Source organism: Stigmatopora argus, chromosome 22, assembly GCF_051989625.1.
Source record: "Stigmatopora argus isolate UIUO_Sarg chromosome 22, RoL_Sarg_1.0, whole genome shotgun sequence".
NCBI classification, from domain to species: Eukaryota; Metazoa; Chordata; class Actinopteri; order Syngnathiformes; family Syngnathidae; genus Stigmatopora; species Stigmatopora argus.
Genome location: NC_135408.1, coordinates 6,805,606 through 6,821,592, shown reverse-complemented (window position 1 = coordinate 6,821,592; position 15,987 = coordinate 6,805,606). Strand labels below are relative to the sequence as shown.

Sequence of the window (15,987 nt, the reverse complement as noted above, 5' to 3'; positions counted from 1 at the left end):
TATTTTATTGTCCAATTACAGTGTTGCAGTGTTAAAGCCTGGCTCTTGATTGACTTAAATGTTACACTCTCGTCTTACCTAATCATTTTTCTTGTCGTGTTTACAACAAAAGGCGTCTTAACGCTTGTTATTAAAGCTCCACTGATAAACAACAGAGTATGGGACGGACCATGTTAGGTGTTAGATTGGCCTTGTGAATTTAAGACACCGCCATGTTAATGAACAAACAAAAGTGATAGGGAAGTTGGTCTTTAAGTAGTAATGTTTTCCATAGAGATTGTTTGTAATATAATTCATTTAAGTTGTGTAGCAAGAAATGATGGAGAAATCATTGAAAACACGATTAAATGAAATACAGTTTGTTTTGTAGTGTATTAGTACTATGTATTTGCTTACATTTTTGGTCCCCACTACTTTGAATATTTTCTATCTTCTTGTCTCTGTGGTGTAGCCTCTATTCTATGATATATCATCTTTAAAGGTTTGGCAAATCCTTGAATTTTATTTATCGGTTGCTATAGTCTTCGCGACAGCGGGCAGAGTTTTTGATGACACTGTTGTATTTAGCTTGGGAAAGATTTGGCCTCTATCTGTAAGGATTTATAAAACAATACTCCCTGAATGTATGGGGGATCTTGGTCATAGATTAATAGGCTAAAAGGGAGCAGTGTGCCACACAAGGTTCTGCTGTCAATCGTTGAATCTTGGTACGAGGTCAATCAATGTTTTCTCTACGTGCTCTGCTCGCTCCCTCCCTCCCGAGCTCTCTCTCTCTCTCTCTCCACCAGTGATCTTCTCAGATCAGCGGAGGAGGGAGAAAAATCAATGAAGTAAAGTAATCACTTGGCGGAAGATGCAACGAAGGCCCGGGGCCCGCCCGGCTACCTTAGTTCCATTTCACGCATCAGCAGCTACAACACAAGCACACATGGTTTGTTTGGACTCCCATCTTAAACAACATCCGCAGCCCCTGCACTCCCAAACCCTTTTGTGACCTATTCCTACTCAGTGGAAACTCCCAGATTGCATTGCGGCACTCTACACCATCTACTAACTGACAACTCACGGGCTATTGATCTGCAGTCAGTCTATCTATTAGCCACACCACAGTCTCAAAATGTCATTTAAGAAAAAATAGACTTCACTGCATCTGACATCATGTCTGTTTGCCTCTTATTATCTTTGATTAGTTGTGTGAGAGGCCATTGTAAAAATCTTTCAGAGTGGCAGACAAGCCCTGGGTGGGCATTTGCTTAACGAGTCTAGAATACAAATGGCTGTATAAGATGAAGAAATGCTGTACTAACAAAGGACCCGAGGGAGAGGTCAACAATGTTTCATAGAGGTCAGGTTAAAACGGTGATGGCCGCTGCATTAAATCTTATGCAGACATATTTCAGCATGTCCTTAGGTCTCAGCAGCCAGAAGGGGTCAATATGGGAGAGCCATTTGTGGTGATTCTAACAATTTAATGCTGATCTGTCTCTGCTTTACAAATGTGCATGAGAGCGTGTAGAAAGAGACGACATTTGTCTTGTAATTGGAAGAACTTGGGTTCTCTTTTTAATGTACACCACACAGCCAAATAGGGACTATGGTTGGTTAAGTGATCCCACATCTTAAAAATAGACCCAAACTTCAATTGCTGGAATGACACCTTTTTTTATTTTTCATTCTTATTGTTCATAAAATTCTTTTTGTGGTAGATTTTCGTTAATTTGACAGTAAGCATGATACTATTTGCCCGTTTTTCCTCCATGTGTATTTAACATACTTTTGGGTCCCATTTAATCTTGACCCAGCAATTCCCAAGACATGAGCATGAACCATGCCATTTTTTTTCCTATTGCAAAGCTGCTATACGATGGCCTCTGTCAAGGTCGAGTGACGTTAGCAGAGGGGCAGATAACTCTGTCGCAAGCTGTTGAGTTTTCCTTTAGCTTATAGGCAGAACATGTTCTTGAGTGGCACAGGGTCACCCTGATCTCTGATGACTCTTGTTCTCCTCCCTCCTTTCCCTTCTCCTTGTCTGTATGTACTATGTCTGTGTGTGTGTGTGTGTGTGTGTTTTGTGATCTTATCTTAAACTCCCCTCCCACTCACTGCTCTTCCCTGAAGCTGTCTTAGGGATGAACGCCTCATTGTTTTTGTCCCGCTACTGCCTAAATCTGAGTGAATGGGTGTGGATGCAGAAGCTTAATATTCTAGTTGACCTTTTCTAGAATGATTAGTGCTTAAGGCTGGGCCAATCACACTTATTACAAACACACTTTCAAAGTTAATTGTTCATTTCACACACGTATTTCCAGAATTGACATTTAAGAAAAAAATATCTGGTGCCTTTGAGAGTTTGTTATATACTAGTTATTGTTGTTGAATATGTATCAGATCATTAGAAAAGTGCAGGTTTACCTTTCAAAATTTTGAAGGTAAAATGTCCTCCGTTTTTGGAATGAGCTACATGTTTGTCCAAGTGGAAATCCTGCTCTGGTCATGAAAGTACACATTGTAGTGTTTCTACTAGCCTCACATTCTACAGCCCTGTGTTGATTTTACTGTTAAGAATAGAAAGTTTGACCTTCTTTTGTGACAATGGCCTTGCTTCCAGCTGCACACCTTCCCGTTGCGGTGTCACACGTTAAGGTCCCATCCCATCTTTTCCTTGTCCGCCCTGTTTATTTTCTATTCTGATCATGCGGGGTACTTGGTTTCGCACAAATCAAGTGCACCTTTAGATGTCGTTTCTCGGCGGGGCGCTGAGTGATCGAGGAGAATATGTGGCGCCTCCTCATGAGGGCTCCAAAATTGATGTGCCCTTTTGGCTCCAGAGAGAGTGACCTTAAAAAAATCAAAAACACTCAGCAAGCGCCACAGCCACCGTCTCCTTGCTGATCAATCTCAATCTCGCACTCAGCCTCCCTCAATGCTATTCAGACTCTGGAAGCTGTCAAAGACCAAGTGCTCTTGGGTTTAAATTCTTGATATGTGCGGGCAGGTAGAATGAATACCACAGAGCTCTGCAGGCAGATAAAGTGGAATTGGTTGAATATTGAGGGAATGTCTAGTGCCTAACTACATTAGAGTCACATCGTGAGACAGCCTTGATAGGGAAAGAAAGCTATTAGAGAGGCATGAAGCGCCAGCCATCTCCAGACTTCAAATGCAAGGAAAATGTCTGACAGGGTAGAAGTATCTGAAATGTATTTTTAATAGATTTCTGGCCTTTGAGCATGCTAATGACACTTCAAAGGAGTTGGAAAAATAATTATTCAATGTATGGCTGCTTCTTAAAGCCTTTGGAAGATCCCACTGTTCATCCAAGTTTGCCTTCATGAGAGTTGGAGTATATATTTATTATTATGAATGACTGTCAACTAGGTATTAGGGCTTGGAAATCTGGCCAAACAAGATTTTAATTTTTCATACAATTTTTACTTTTGCTGTTTCTTAAATCCGTTTTCATACATAGTGTCTAATCTATTATCAACCTTAGCATTGAGTTAGCGGATGCGGGAAAAATGAAATTTAGTACTTTGTATTTTAGCGCAGGGTGTGTAGTTTTCTTTGTAGTGTGTGTTTAGATTTACTTTTAAGACAACTTTTTTATGGCTATGACAATAAGGCAAAATTGTGACAAAGTTTCCTTTTAAATGTTTTGACCATATGTTTCTTTTCCGGTGTTGACCTTGGACGGGAGCTGAGGGAGTTGATAAATGCACTACAAAGGACTTGTAAGAAGCAGAAGTGAAACATGTGTGCACACTGAAGGGACAGTATCCACTGAGAGCCTGCTGTTGCGGAAAAAACAGGGTAAGTTCAGGAAGCATGCTTGAAAACCCTCAAATGTGACGAAATATTGTATGGGTAAGATATCCGTAACAAAAACCCTTTTTATTCACACATCTGTAGGATGTGAGCGCCAGGAAAAACATGTAAAATTCATAGCCCATAACATAGTTTTGGGTTCCGTCGGAGGACCCATATAATATGTATATAATTATCTCATCAAAAAACATGAAATACCGTATTTTCTGGACTATATGTCACATATTTTTTCATGGGTTGGCTGGGCCTGCGACTAATACTCGAACACCTGTTACATTTTGGGGGGGGGAGCTATAGTTATCCAAAATAATGTAAATGTTATATCACCAGGTGCCTATTTAGCCTGTTTTTCTCCATTTAACTATTGTTCTTCTTGTTTTGTGATCAAATAATGTCCCACTCTAAAATGCGACTTATACTCCAGTGCGATTTATATATACTTTTTTGGTTGGTGCGACTTTTACTTAGATGTCACTTAGAGTCCAAGAAATACACTAATCTCATGTCTGTCCTTTACCTTTCATTGGGGACTACAGATTTTTTTAAATTAAAATGTCCTTTTCAGCGAGAAGTCGACACCCACGATATAGTACTTGACCAATACGATGCGTTTGGTCCAATGTTGCCCCCGGGCCGCAAGTTTGACACCTGTGGTGTAGCTAGTCCCTCGAGTCCATTACCTGAACATGTATGGCTTCTGCCCCCGCTGTCCCTGGCGACCCTGTCATCCCATTCTCCTTTTACCGACTTATTACTCCCTCACCGCCTCTGTGCCACTGCTCACCTTCCTTCCACCTGCTCTTTCCCTCCGTGCCATTTTGGCTCCACTCCCTGATGATGTCAAGGTAGTCCACGCAGTGACTAATTCTCCCAGTGACACCCACTCCTGACCTTTCATTGCACCTTAAGAAAAGAAGGATTTTTCACCCCCCTCACTGACGTAACTCCTCATCGGCCGTGACGGCTCCCGGCGCATTTCGAGCCATCGGCGTGGCCTGGACCGGCAAGAAGTAGTCCGGGGGGCTTGTGCTGTCAAGGCGCAGAGTGTCACGCCTGACCCCCGGGTGGCTCGCCGGGTGACAGGAGACAGAACTGCTATTTGTTGTCTGAAAAACCTTAGAGGAAGATGTCAGGGGGCATCTTGGTGGCATATCCACTGCCCATGAGACCTCTCAATGCACTTCACCTTCACGTTTACGAACAGCCTCCATCCAAACAGTGCACAAATGATATAGCACCATATCGCATCTATTTTGTCAACAAGCCTCAGAGCCAAGCACTGTTGACGGCATTGTTGTTCAGAGACTACAACTGCCCTCACACAATGCCCAATTTGCATGTGATTTTCTTTATGGCTACGTTCCGTTCTTTCTGATGATGGAAATCTACATTAATAGTTGGGTTGCAATCCAATCAGAATTTGACTAAGCATTTTCACTGGAATGAAAGTCAGGAAATCTCCCCTTTTCCTCAAAGTGTTGAAATGCTGCAGAATCCTTCCATCTCAATTAATGTATTATTGGCTAACCAAAAAAGTTTTCTTCTTGTGAACTCTCACTGCTTTCCATGCTGAAGATATCCACCAGGAACACAAATGTTGGGTTGGAAAGAATACTATATAAGGTTTACAAGCTCAGAACTAAAAGCACATTCTTGTTGTTGACAAGTGACAGGTCCTTTCTTTCATTTTATTTATTTTTTTATCTGGAATGTGTAGGTTGGTGTACAAGCGAGAGGAGTCCTACTTTCCACACGGCCTCACAATGACAAACCCTTTGTCAGTGACAAGAGCTTTGTAGAGATTTACATGCCTATGGAAGGATTTTTTTAATTGACATTATCCAGAACAACGGAGCATGCTAAGGGAAAGAAGTAGGTCACAAACGCATTATCTATTTGATGTTTTTGACAACACTTTTATGATCATCTATCTTTAGATACAAAGGAAGCATTTCATTATTTGTGCCTTTTGATAAATGTTGCCATCTAACGCAGCTGTCGAACGCACCAACGCTTTAAGTCGTAACATAAAAACCCTTGTCTTTTTGTGCAAGTAAAGTATAGTAAGAGGAAATCCGGGACGCATCGCGTAAACCAGGAACGATATTGCCTAAGGGTGTAGGATTAAATATATTTGACAAGGTTTTTGCCCCAAGAATGTGTTTGTTTTAAACAGTTACATTTGTTTGACTTGGGATTTTGTTTGCGTTCATTTTACAAACTAAAAAAATGCATTGTTGGCGTATCTAGCTCTGCCCAACTATGCACGCAGACGAAATAGTATTTTGGAAAAAAAACTTTATCAGCATTCATACCTCATTTTCAATCACAATGTTCACAAATGTAGAAGCGCCCTTCCTATTTAAATTAGTCCAAGTGTAAAATACTAAATCAGTTTGAGTTAGTTTACCTCTGGTGTGACAAGATCTGAAAATATAAAAGGAGAAAAGAATGATTAAAAATATTTTTTTCAAATACACGATAGTTAGAAGTAGCCCCAAAAAAGTCAGATTGTGTTTTAAGCTGTGAAATTTTTGCACCACGTACCTCTATACTCATTTAGGTTAGGAGGGAATTTATCAACTAAAAATAGGTCTATTGTTGAAAAGCTGTCATAATACAATGTCCGCAGTTCTTTTCAAAGTTAAGACTAGGTGAGGGATTACAGTAGAAATCTATCATTTTCTCTGTGCATCCTTGTGCTGTCTCATTAACCCACACAAAAGATGTCTGGGAGTCCTTAAATGAGACACTCATAGGATATTGGACTTTGTCATCGTACTCCCATAACTTCCTTCAGACACACTGCGGATAACTAACCAGATTGTCACCACCACAGTGATAATGAAGGCATAGCTGGTGAACTCCGGGGCATGCTGGATCAAAGGCCATAAAGGCCAACAGTAGAACAACAAACTGTGCACGGAAACTCCCACAATCGGGTCTTGTGTGCCCTAGTTGCAATTCTCAGTATGTCTATAAATTTAACGACCTACATTGACACACGAGATGAGCTTAAAGTAGAGTAAACATAGATAGCCGCTGTCAAAAGCGCCGTTGTTGTTGTTCTTTGCTGTTGATATGTAGCCATGTCAGCCTTATCCCAAAACTAATCAACACCCCAAAATTAGAGATTGAGCTATATGGAGATTTTAGTCTGCCACATCATTTTGGTAACAAAAAAAAAAAAATCCAAATAGGACAGGAAGGAACAATCCACCTCAGACCATAGACGATGGCATTAATACATCACTGGCAAAGGTATGAATAATTTTGTAATCGTTATAAAATCATAATCTAAGATTGTTAAATTTTAAAGTATTTTAATGAAAAATTATATGTTAAATATTAAAGACTTTTGAACTAAATATATCATATTCAGCTATAACTGCATGAAATGTCAGAGGTATAATATATATATATATATATATATATATATATATATATATATATATATATATATATATATATATATATATATGTGTATGTGTGTGTGTGTGTGTATGTGGGCAGAATCCTTGTTTCTTATAAGCAATGCTCTAGGTCTAAGAAATAGTATCCGTATGATATAGGTCATAACAGCGCTCAGTGTCACTATGCCACAAAATCCAATTATCTTACTCATACGTGACATGCTGACCTTTGGCTTAACATTCAAATGGTCAATTCCAGTGGTGCCCGTCGAGCTGTGGGACGTTTAAAGAATACTATTTCCTTTTACTGTAAGCTTATCTTGAAGCGGAGTCCTATTTATATAAGCTCTATGTTGTGTCCTTCATCACTCATCGCGACTTCAACTCCCAAGGAGAATGGAGATCAGATAGGAAGGTCCCACATCAAGGAGAGGGAAGCCATTTAAAGGTGACATTTTAGTCAACACAGCAGATGCTGCCAATCTGTCTTCTTTCCTTGGCTCCGTCTTCTGGCCTGCTCTCTCTTTCTCTCTTTGCCTTGCCATCGCTCTTTCTCGGGCCTTCGCTAGCCTCCTCCTTCTCATTCCGCTTCATCTCTAACCGAGGCGTTCCGTATCCCCCCCACCACCCTCTAGCCTGTGCTGACAAGGCAGAGAGGAACCAACGTAATAAAAGCAAGCGCTAATGAAAGGTTAGCGGGGTCACGGTACTTGCGTACAAGGAGAAAAGAGGTCGTTTACTGTATTCCAAGAGGAAAGACTCTTTTATTTCATCTTATTTTGACTGGATGAGCTGTTGGGAGAGCTGGTGTCCATAGTTCAAAAGGTTGCATGAAAGGTCACCGGATCGTGACCTCTGGCCCGCGATTATGTACATCCATGGGGTTAGAGGTCAACACAAGAATGCTTGGGTGAACTAGCGGTCGTGCACGGGGTCAGAGGTCTCGTCTCCGTGCCCTTTTTGAAAGCACATGTTGGAATTTGGACTCAAATCGTAACCGTGGCAAGTATGCCATTTAATATTTCATCAAATTTCCCTCTGTGAAGGGCAGGTAATACAACGTGATGGATCATATTTCATTTAGACTGTCAAAAAAAAAGAAATTACGATGCTTAATTAAGCTTCTCAAGAATAAGTGTTGCTGCGCTGGGTTGAGATTTATGCTAGTAATAGACAGGAAGGTCCCAGGGCAGCCATTCTTACCAAGACTTTAAGTAAAGAGCTTTGGAAAGTATTGGCCATTTGGAAAAAGACAGGGGAAATCTTTCACTAATGTAAATAAACACTTTTAGGGGCTCAGGAGATTTACCTAATAGATTAAATGCAGCAGCATTACTTAAAAGGGGACACTAATGCAAGAACATATCTCAATTGAACCCTCCAGTCAAGAATGATGGTCACAAAAGTGTGGACATTCAAAGGAGTGGCACTGCCATCTTCAGGAAAAAGAGAGAACTAAGTAAAGAAAATAAATTACTACAGTATTGTACAGTAGTACCTTTAAATAACAAGAGACAAGGGGGGTATTCCCATGAAATGTCTTCACAAATTGTATTTTTTCTTTCATTAATTCAGTTCTAAAAAATTACAAGGTAAAGTCAATTATATTTGGGTATGCATAACAAATACAAATTCAAACCCTTTCCCAAATATGTTGCTTTGAAGTAACATTTAACCTTACTCCAATGACTGTAATCATTTGAGACACGGCAAACAAAAGCCCATCTGCGTGCTTGTTTATTGTCTTGTTAGAGCGGGTCGGCCTGTGTTGGACGGTGATGGCCCACTGCATCTATTGGATTAGGGAAGGATTTTAAACTAGGATTAGGCTATTGGGATGTAGGCAGCATGGGGCATGTGCAAACCTTTTACATCACTGGGGTGTGTGTGAAAGTGCTCAGACACCACCGAGTGTTTTTCTTTTTTTGTGTGCGTGTGTCTTTGGCACAGAATTTTCAACATGAATCTGTTTTGCTTCACTCTGGTAAGAAAAATCTTCTGTTCTTTGTGTTATCAATACAGAAATCTAAAGGTGCCGCAGTATTGTCTTTGTTAGCTTGCTGTGTTTGTTGTTGTATGCGGATTAATCCAAATACAAAGAGTAGACACAACATTATGAGCAATTGCATAATCTAATGCGATACAATACAAGATCGTGTATCATATTTTGTATTGTTAGAGCAGGTCAAACATTCTCACTTTTGCTTGTTTCCTTTGGGTGAATGAAAGATTCAGAATGATTCAATTCAGTTTAACAGTGTTTCAAATGTCAAAAACAGCACTTAAATGAGCAAGGCTTGAATTATTTTGATTGGGCAAGAGGTCGTGATGTCTTTCTTTACATTTATAATCACTTCAATAGGCAAAATATCAAACTAATACCAGCCATCAGAAAAGCTGCAGTTTCACTGCAAGAGGAGACTGATACATTTATGATATTTAAAATGAGAGGTAATAACAGCCCTTCATTGAGTTTGACGGAAAATGTAATTATGAATTATGCCACAAACACAAATACTAAAATGTATGCATTAATTTATATTTATTGCATTATTACTAATATTTGTTTACCTCAGTGGTGTTGACATCATTTTTTTTTAAAGACACTAGTTCTCACGTAGTAGTCGTCCTCAGCTGAGATCTCTGCTGCCATGAGTGACTTGGTTGTATCATTTTCGTGTGTTAGAACAGCTCTTTTTTCTTCTTCTTTGTAACCAGGATGGCTCCTCCGAGAGTATTTATGAACCACCTCACAACTCGGGACTGAAGGATGTGTTACCCAAATACCACTGCAGTCCTCTTTTGAGGCGTAGACCTCACTGGACCGGCTCAGACCCCAACATTAGTAATGTAAGGTTCTTCTTTTTAATAAGACATTTTATTTTAGCATGTTTCCAGTTCAGTTAGAGTCAATATTTATTGAAAAAAATATTAGATTTTTTTCCATTTGTAACATTGAGCTTTGTCTTTATTTTCCTAAGGTCCAAACTCCAGATAATGTAAGAGTAGGAAGACACAGTAGAAGGTAGGTCCATCTTTTATCTGAGTAATGGCAGGTTTAAGTATTACAAATGGTATTAAAATGGTTCCTTTTCTGATTGTAAGCATTTTAACAATGTGTAGGAAATATAATGCATTTTGTGGTACAAAACCATGTGTTCATTCTTCTTGTATTAATATTTTCTTCATACTTTTGCAGGTCTTGTATCCTATCTTCAGCATTGGAAAATGAAACATTAGGTTTGTCCTTTAATAATGTTTCTCCTAATTTCAATCGTTACTTTGACATTGTTTTCTTGAACTACAATAATATAGAGATGTCTTCTCTTCAAGAAACAGATTATACATGTTGGACCTCATCAGGTCTGTGGAAGGATGCACACCATGAAGAGACAGAACTCAAGATAGGTCAGCAAAATAATAAAATATGCATTTAATGTGATGCAGACACAAACCCACAACTGACTTTTTGAGATGCTGTCAGTATCTATATTACAAAGTAATAACATTCTTATCGGATCTTACAGAGACATCTAAGACAACAGAAGACAGAATGAAGGAGCTCAACTCTGGAAAAATGAAAAACAGTCTTCTTGTTCAGGTAAAACACATTTTGCTCTTATCTGGTTTGACAGCAGCAACAAGATTGATGAATAAATTTAAATGAATATGCCGTGGACACATCATGATTTTAGCCATTGGAAAGAATCGTGATTTCTTTCTGATAAAAAGCTTATAAATCAGTAGATTTAGTAGAGGTTGTGAGTTCCTTCTTTTTTTGACTTTGCGTGTGTCGGTGTAAGATAAAAAGCCAATTGTTCTCAAGTCAAGCCATTCACGCTGGAACACAACACATAATCATTTACTTTGCTGAGCAGTGTTTAGTCTTCTTAAATCCGGTCCCCACATGACGTTGTGTGCCAAGCATGCAGGTAGCATGTCTGCGTAGATGTCCCCGCACGTGAAGGTGCACGTGCGTGACCGCGATCCTGCTTCTTTGCCAGCTTTTGTTTGTTTTTGAGGCGTCCAAGTGTTAGAAAGGAACTCTGCCTCAAAATTTACCTCATATGTTGAAAAATAATCAAAGCTACATGGAGTAAAAGGCAGCATGTGAGGTTGTTGTACTGAATGTGAGCCAAGTAAGATCCACTTTAATCTGCTTTATTTTCAATCTCTAATCTTCTTTAAAGGACCCTTCACACCCTCACCTGAGTTTATGCAATTTTCGCACGGCCATGTCGAAATGAATGTATTACGAGGAGAGAGTTTCTTCATGTATTGTAGTAACTCTTTTACCCTGTTCTAGAGCAGCTTTATGCATCGGCTGGTTGAAAAGTCTACCTGCAAAGTTCTTTACAAATGTTCAGAAGTCATAAATTGGCCCGGAAGGGGCATTAGTGGTTTGATGGGGGCTCGGGTTTCCATTCCCGCTTGAATGGGCTGTATCAGGAAGGGCATCTGGAGTGAAGATCATTTTTTTTCCTTTCTTTTGAGACCATTATACTCTGTCGTTACGACACAATCCGTGAGAAGGAATTGAACCTTGACCTCCACAACGGTAGCGGGACGCTGAGGCCACCGAATTTCTAAGCTTGCTTAATGAATAATATGAGCAAAACGTTTATCTTGTATTCCACTGTGATTGAACGATGTCCTTTCAGAGTGGTAAAAGCAAAGATGATAAAGATGGATCGATGAATTCCACATCGAGAAGACTGAAGATGTTGCATAATTTGGTGCAAGCCAAAAACTCTGGGAAAGGAAAGCATCAGCCTCATAAGAGCAGTGAGTATTGTAATGTTGACCCAACATTCCATTTCCGCTTTTTAACTACCTTTTGCGCAGTAGACAATATTTTTCTTATTGTTCTTTTCATTACACACACACACACAAAAGAAAAATCTACTTACTGTCAGATCATTCATCAGATCTGCCAAGTAAGAGCAACCCAGTATTGTCCTGCATCAGCCTTGGGAAAAAAGTCGAGAAGAAATCTTCTCAAATGGACCAGCTATCGCAGCAAGAAGAAGTAAATAACTGCAGTGAGGACTTGAAGAGGAAAGGCGTTTGGAGCCCGATTGATTGTTCTCAGCCTTGCTCGCCCTACAACTACACTTGTGGCCAACCTGGACAAGAGCCGTGGGTCTGTGGTGGCAACTTGTTGCTTCCCCGCACAACAGAATGGGATCGTTTTGAGAGTCTGATTCAGGAGCTGGACAGAAAAGAAGCTGATCTTCCATCTACTACCATTACAGACTCTTCCACAGAGACTCAATCCACAGAAAAGGTCAGATTTCACACCACTCAATTTAAATTAGATTAATAGATTAATTGATTCGCATTGGAAACAAAACCAAACGCAAACGGCATATAGCCAGAAGTAGAAGTTAAAGAGAATGCAATGCATGATAAAATGTATATATTCTGTGCAATCATAACAGCCTGCTCAAAAAATAAGTTACAGCAACTTCCCAACAGGAAATACACAACAGAAACAAATATCCAGAATTCGGGTAGAATGTTGAAGCCAGTTATTTAATAACACGCACAAAAAATGTTTGCATAGTTGTAGAACTACAGAGAGATTTGGAAAATAACTGACACGCAGTCAATGTGTTATCAATATACTCTATCTAATTTGAAATGAAATTACATATTACTACTTAATCCCAACGTATATGGATTAGGTTGACCTAGTTTCACAATTTAAAAAAAACATTTACGATGTGTTGTCACTGTAGGAATACATCTGTTGTCCATCTGTCATATCTTATGTTTTAATCTTCCTTTTATGGTAAAGTCCACCAAATATGGAAAATTGGACACCCCAAATGTCCTAACGCCATTTATGAAAACACAGCATGACGCAAGGTCTCTGGTAAGAATTCACACATCTTGACATTATACGTTGAGACAATTGAGCTCACTTTTACAGTGTAGTTTTTTTGTTTAAATTTGGAACAGAGAGAAACCAAGCTAAGGCATGGGGGCCCTGAGGAAGCTCCGCGGTTTGACACCCGGTCCAGTGAAAACACACAAGAGAAAAACATTACTGCTGTCACGGTATGTCCAAAAAGGAACTATAAATAAAAAGTCACAGTTAAAAAATTAAGAACCCAAATGGATTACTTATGGTCCATAAAAACAATTAAAAACTGCAAAACACACAACCTACAAAGAAAATGTTTGTTGCAAACTACCAGTGAAATGATGAAGTAAAAAAAAATCAAGAAAACAATTTATGTGCTGTAATACCCATCAAAAACACTTGTGTTTCATCACGTGACTATTCTTGAGACAGCGGGGTGATTTTTTTCTGGATTCTACCAATGCAAAACAAAACAAGCAAAATTCTTAAGTACATAATGCAAATTGTGTTCCTTGCTCTGCAGTATGCCAACGATAAAAAATCAGGAGACAAGTGGGAGTCCGGTGACGTGAGGAGAATCACTGAAGGATGCAAGCTCTACAGTACTTCAATGGAAAGCCTCCACAGTTTCAATAGTAGACAAAGTTCCTCAAGTAAGAACCATAATAAGCCAAATAAAAGTAGTCACAACAAAAATAATGAATGCTTTTTTAATCCGTTCATTTTATTTGTTAAGAATACATTTTATTTATTTTATTATATAGTATTTTGGAAGCAGAAATAATGTTACTGTTTTGTGTTTGCCAGGTGGAGTCACTAGCGACTGTTCCAGTTACCGAGGCAGTTTAAGGCTAGAAGATGACTTTTTTTGCACAAGACTATTCTGTGGTCGAGCAAGAGTACATACTGAGTTTATGCCCAGTCCTTATGACACAGAATCCCTCAAACTCAAGGTATTCAAGTGTGGGAAGAACTACTACTACTACTAAGGCTAATGTGAAAGCAAAGAAGGCCCCACTTGCCATATGTGACCAAATTTGGAAATGCCCACAAGCAGCCATGTTGAATGTTTACAAAACCACTCTTTTGTTGTGATTGGACTGCCTACCCTGAAAAACAAATTCCTTTATGCAAATTTAACTGCCAGAACAGGAATCCTCATCATTAAAACACCCCCAAAAACGCAAGTTTTTACGTGGAGAAAACATGCGGACCGAGAGTGAACGATATCAGGGCAAATGGGCAAGTGCAAGTGAGCACAAAGTTAAATAAATTTCCCCCATAGGTATAAAATCCATTATCGCTACTATAATTTTTACACATTACACGATGCAAGCGCACCCAGACCTCAAGTATTTCTTTGGTACTAATGATTACTGGCATTTGAATGCACACATTTGCTACATATGTGGTTTCACCCTAAAATATTTCAGTCACCACAATAGTATATTAAATTGTCAAGATGTCATTAGAAAGGAAAAAAATGGACTTTCATGTAAATAACTTTTGATACAGGTTGGTGATGTGATTGACATCATCCAAAAGCGCCCTATGGGAATCTGGACTGGAATGTTGAATGAGCAAGTAGGCAACTTTAAATTCATCTATGTGGATGAGATAAGAGAAGATCCCGAGACTCACAAGGAACCACAAAACTACAGAGCAAAACCAAAATATAAATCGACTGTCCACGAAGTGCTACGGCGTCTAAGTTTAGAGGTATTCTTTTCTTTCCCAGCCAAATTAAAAGCATTATCCATCTCAATGTTTTTTGTTGACTAGAACTTTTTCCCTTGCGCTGCCAGGAATATTCATGCTCTTTGGAGCAGAACGGTTACCAAACAGTAGATGACTTGATGAGGCTAAAGGCGGAACACCTGACAAAACTGAAAGTGACTGATCCAGTGCACAGGCATCGCCTGCTCGCGGCTGTCGAGTCCTTTCAACGACAAAGCCGTGAGTATTGGGGAAACTCAACGATTTGATCGGCCATAATTCCAAAGAGATTAAAAAAAAACGGGAAATGAACTCATTTGAATTTGTGGTGAGAGAATTCAGCCGCTCCTCTATGCAATACGTGCCCTTCTCTTCACACAGCTGATTACCACATGGAAGAGCCAAATCAAGAGGCTGAAAACTCGAAAGGCGATTTGAATAACTGCGCGAGAGACTCAGGCTGCCACATCCCGACTGACAATATCATTGAAGAGGACACAGACCTTTCTTTTTCTTGCGTATCCCCTGAACCTGTGAAGACGATGATTTCATAAAGTGATTTTTTGCTTTACAGGTGTCTCGTGTCCACAAATCGAATCTTTATACAGTCATCCCTGGCCTTAAACAATGCACCAGGGCATGCTCATGTTGAGCTTTGAGTATCAATCCCAACATTTACTCCACCTAATGTAAGATTTTGCTTTTCAGGAATTAAATCATTGTGGAAAATTATCAGGGCTGTCAAACTCATCGTTGTCGCTGGCCAGACAATGAGGAAAACAATCCGTCATTGAGGTATTCATATTTTTGCTACATTCACATTATATCTTACATTTTTCATGAAATCAACCATTGAAGGCAAGAGATGTATAGTATTCGGAGTGTTTGCTGGGGTAGTTAGTAAAGGCCTGAACTGAGAGGAGTTGGCAGAAAATGATTGTCAATGGGAGCCAACGATGTAATGAATCTCCAAATCGAAGTAACATAATGTGAAAACTAAATATTTTATTCTTTTCCTAATAACCAGAATCCTTCCTAAAACATTTGACTCATATAATAGTTTCACCAAAAGGCAGCCATGTGAAACATGTCACTACTCCATTTCTTCAAAATACACTGTGGTATGGCAGAAACGAGGCAATAATATCAACAATGCAATGGATG

The 15,987-nt window shown here is 39.4% G+C and overlaps 1 protein-coding gene across 4 annotated transcripts; it reads left to right on the top strand.

Moving 5' to 3' along the window:
• The first annotated feature begins 693 nt into the window (after nt 1-693).
• samsn1b (SAM domain, SH3 domain and nuclear localisation signals 1b) lies at nt 694-15,558 on the top strand. Of its 4 annotated transcripts, none has more exons than XM_077592881.1 (17): nt 694-3,810; nt 5,543-5,697; nt 7,631-7,686; nt 9,957-10,088; nt 10,220-10,263; nt 10,438-10,478; nt 10,578-10,646; nt 10,766-10,839; nt 11,900-12,023; nt 12,155-12,525; nt 13,039-13,116; nt 13,203-13,301; nt 13,631-13,760; nt 13,915-14,060; nt 14,623-14,826; nt 14,913-15,063; nt 15,205-15,558. In XM_077592881.1, the coding sequence occupies exons 2-17, from the start codon at nt 5,682-5,684 to the stop codon at nt 15,375-15,377; spliced, it is 1,908 nt and encodes a 635-aa protein (XP_077449007.1). In that variant the 5' UTR covers nt 694-3,810; nt 5,543-5,681; the 3' UTR covers nt 15,378-15,558. The 4 variants fall into 4 exon arrangements, with proteins under 4 accessions (XP_077449007.1, XP_077449008.1, XP_077449006.1 ...); XM_077592882.1 differs by having other exon boundaries at nt 695-3,810; nt 10,572-10,646; nt 12,167-12,525; XM_077592880.1 differs by having other exon boundaries at nt 695-3,810; nt 10,572-10,646.
• Nucleotides 15,559-15,987: the final 429 nt, after the last annotated feature.

What these genes read in the sequence shown, in the direction of transcription:
- samsn1b (XM_077592880.1), top strand. An exon ending in GAGAGGGAAGCCATTTAAAG is followed by an intron (nt 7,687 to 9,956) that starts GTGACATTTTAG and finishes CTTTGTAACCAG; the next exon opens with GATGGCTCCTCCGAGAGTAT. An exon ending in AAAACATTACTGCTGTCACG is followed by an intron (nt 13,302 to 13,630) that starts GTATGTCCAAAA and finishes CTTGCTCTGCAG; the next exon opens with TATGCCAACGATAAAAAATC.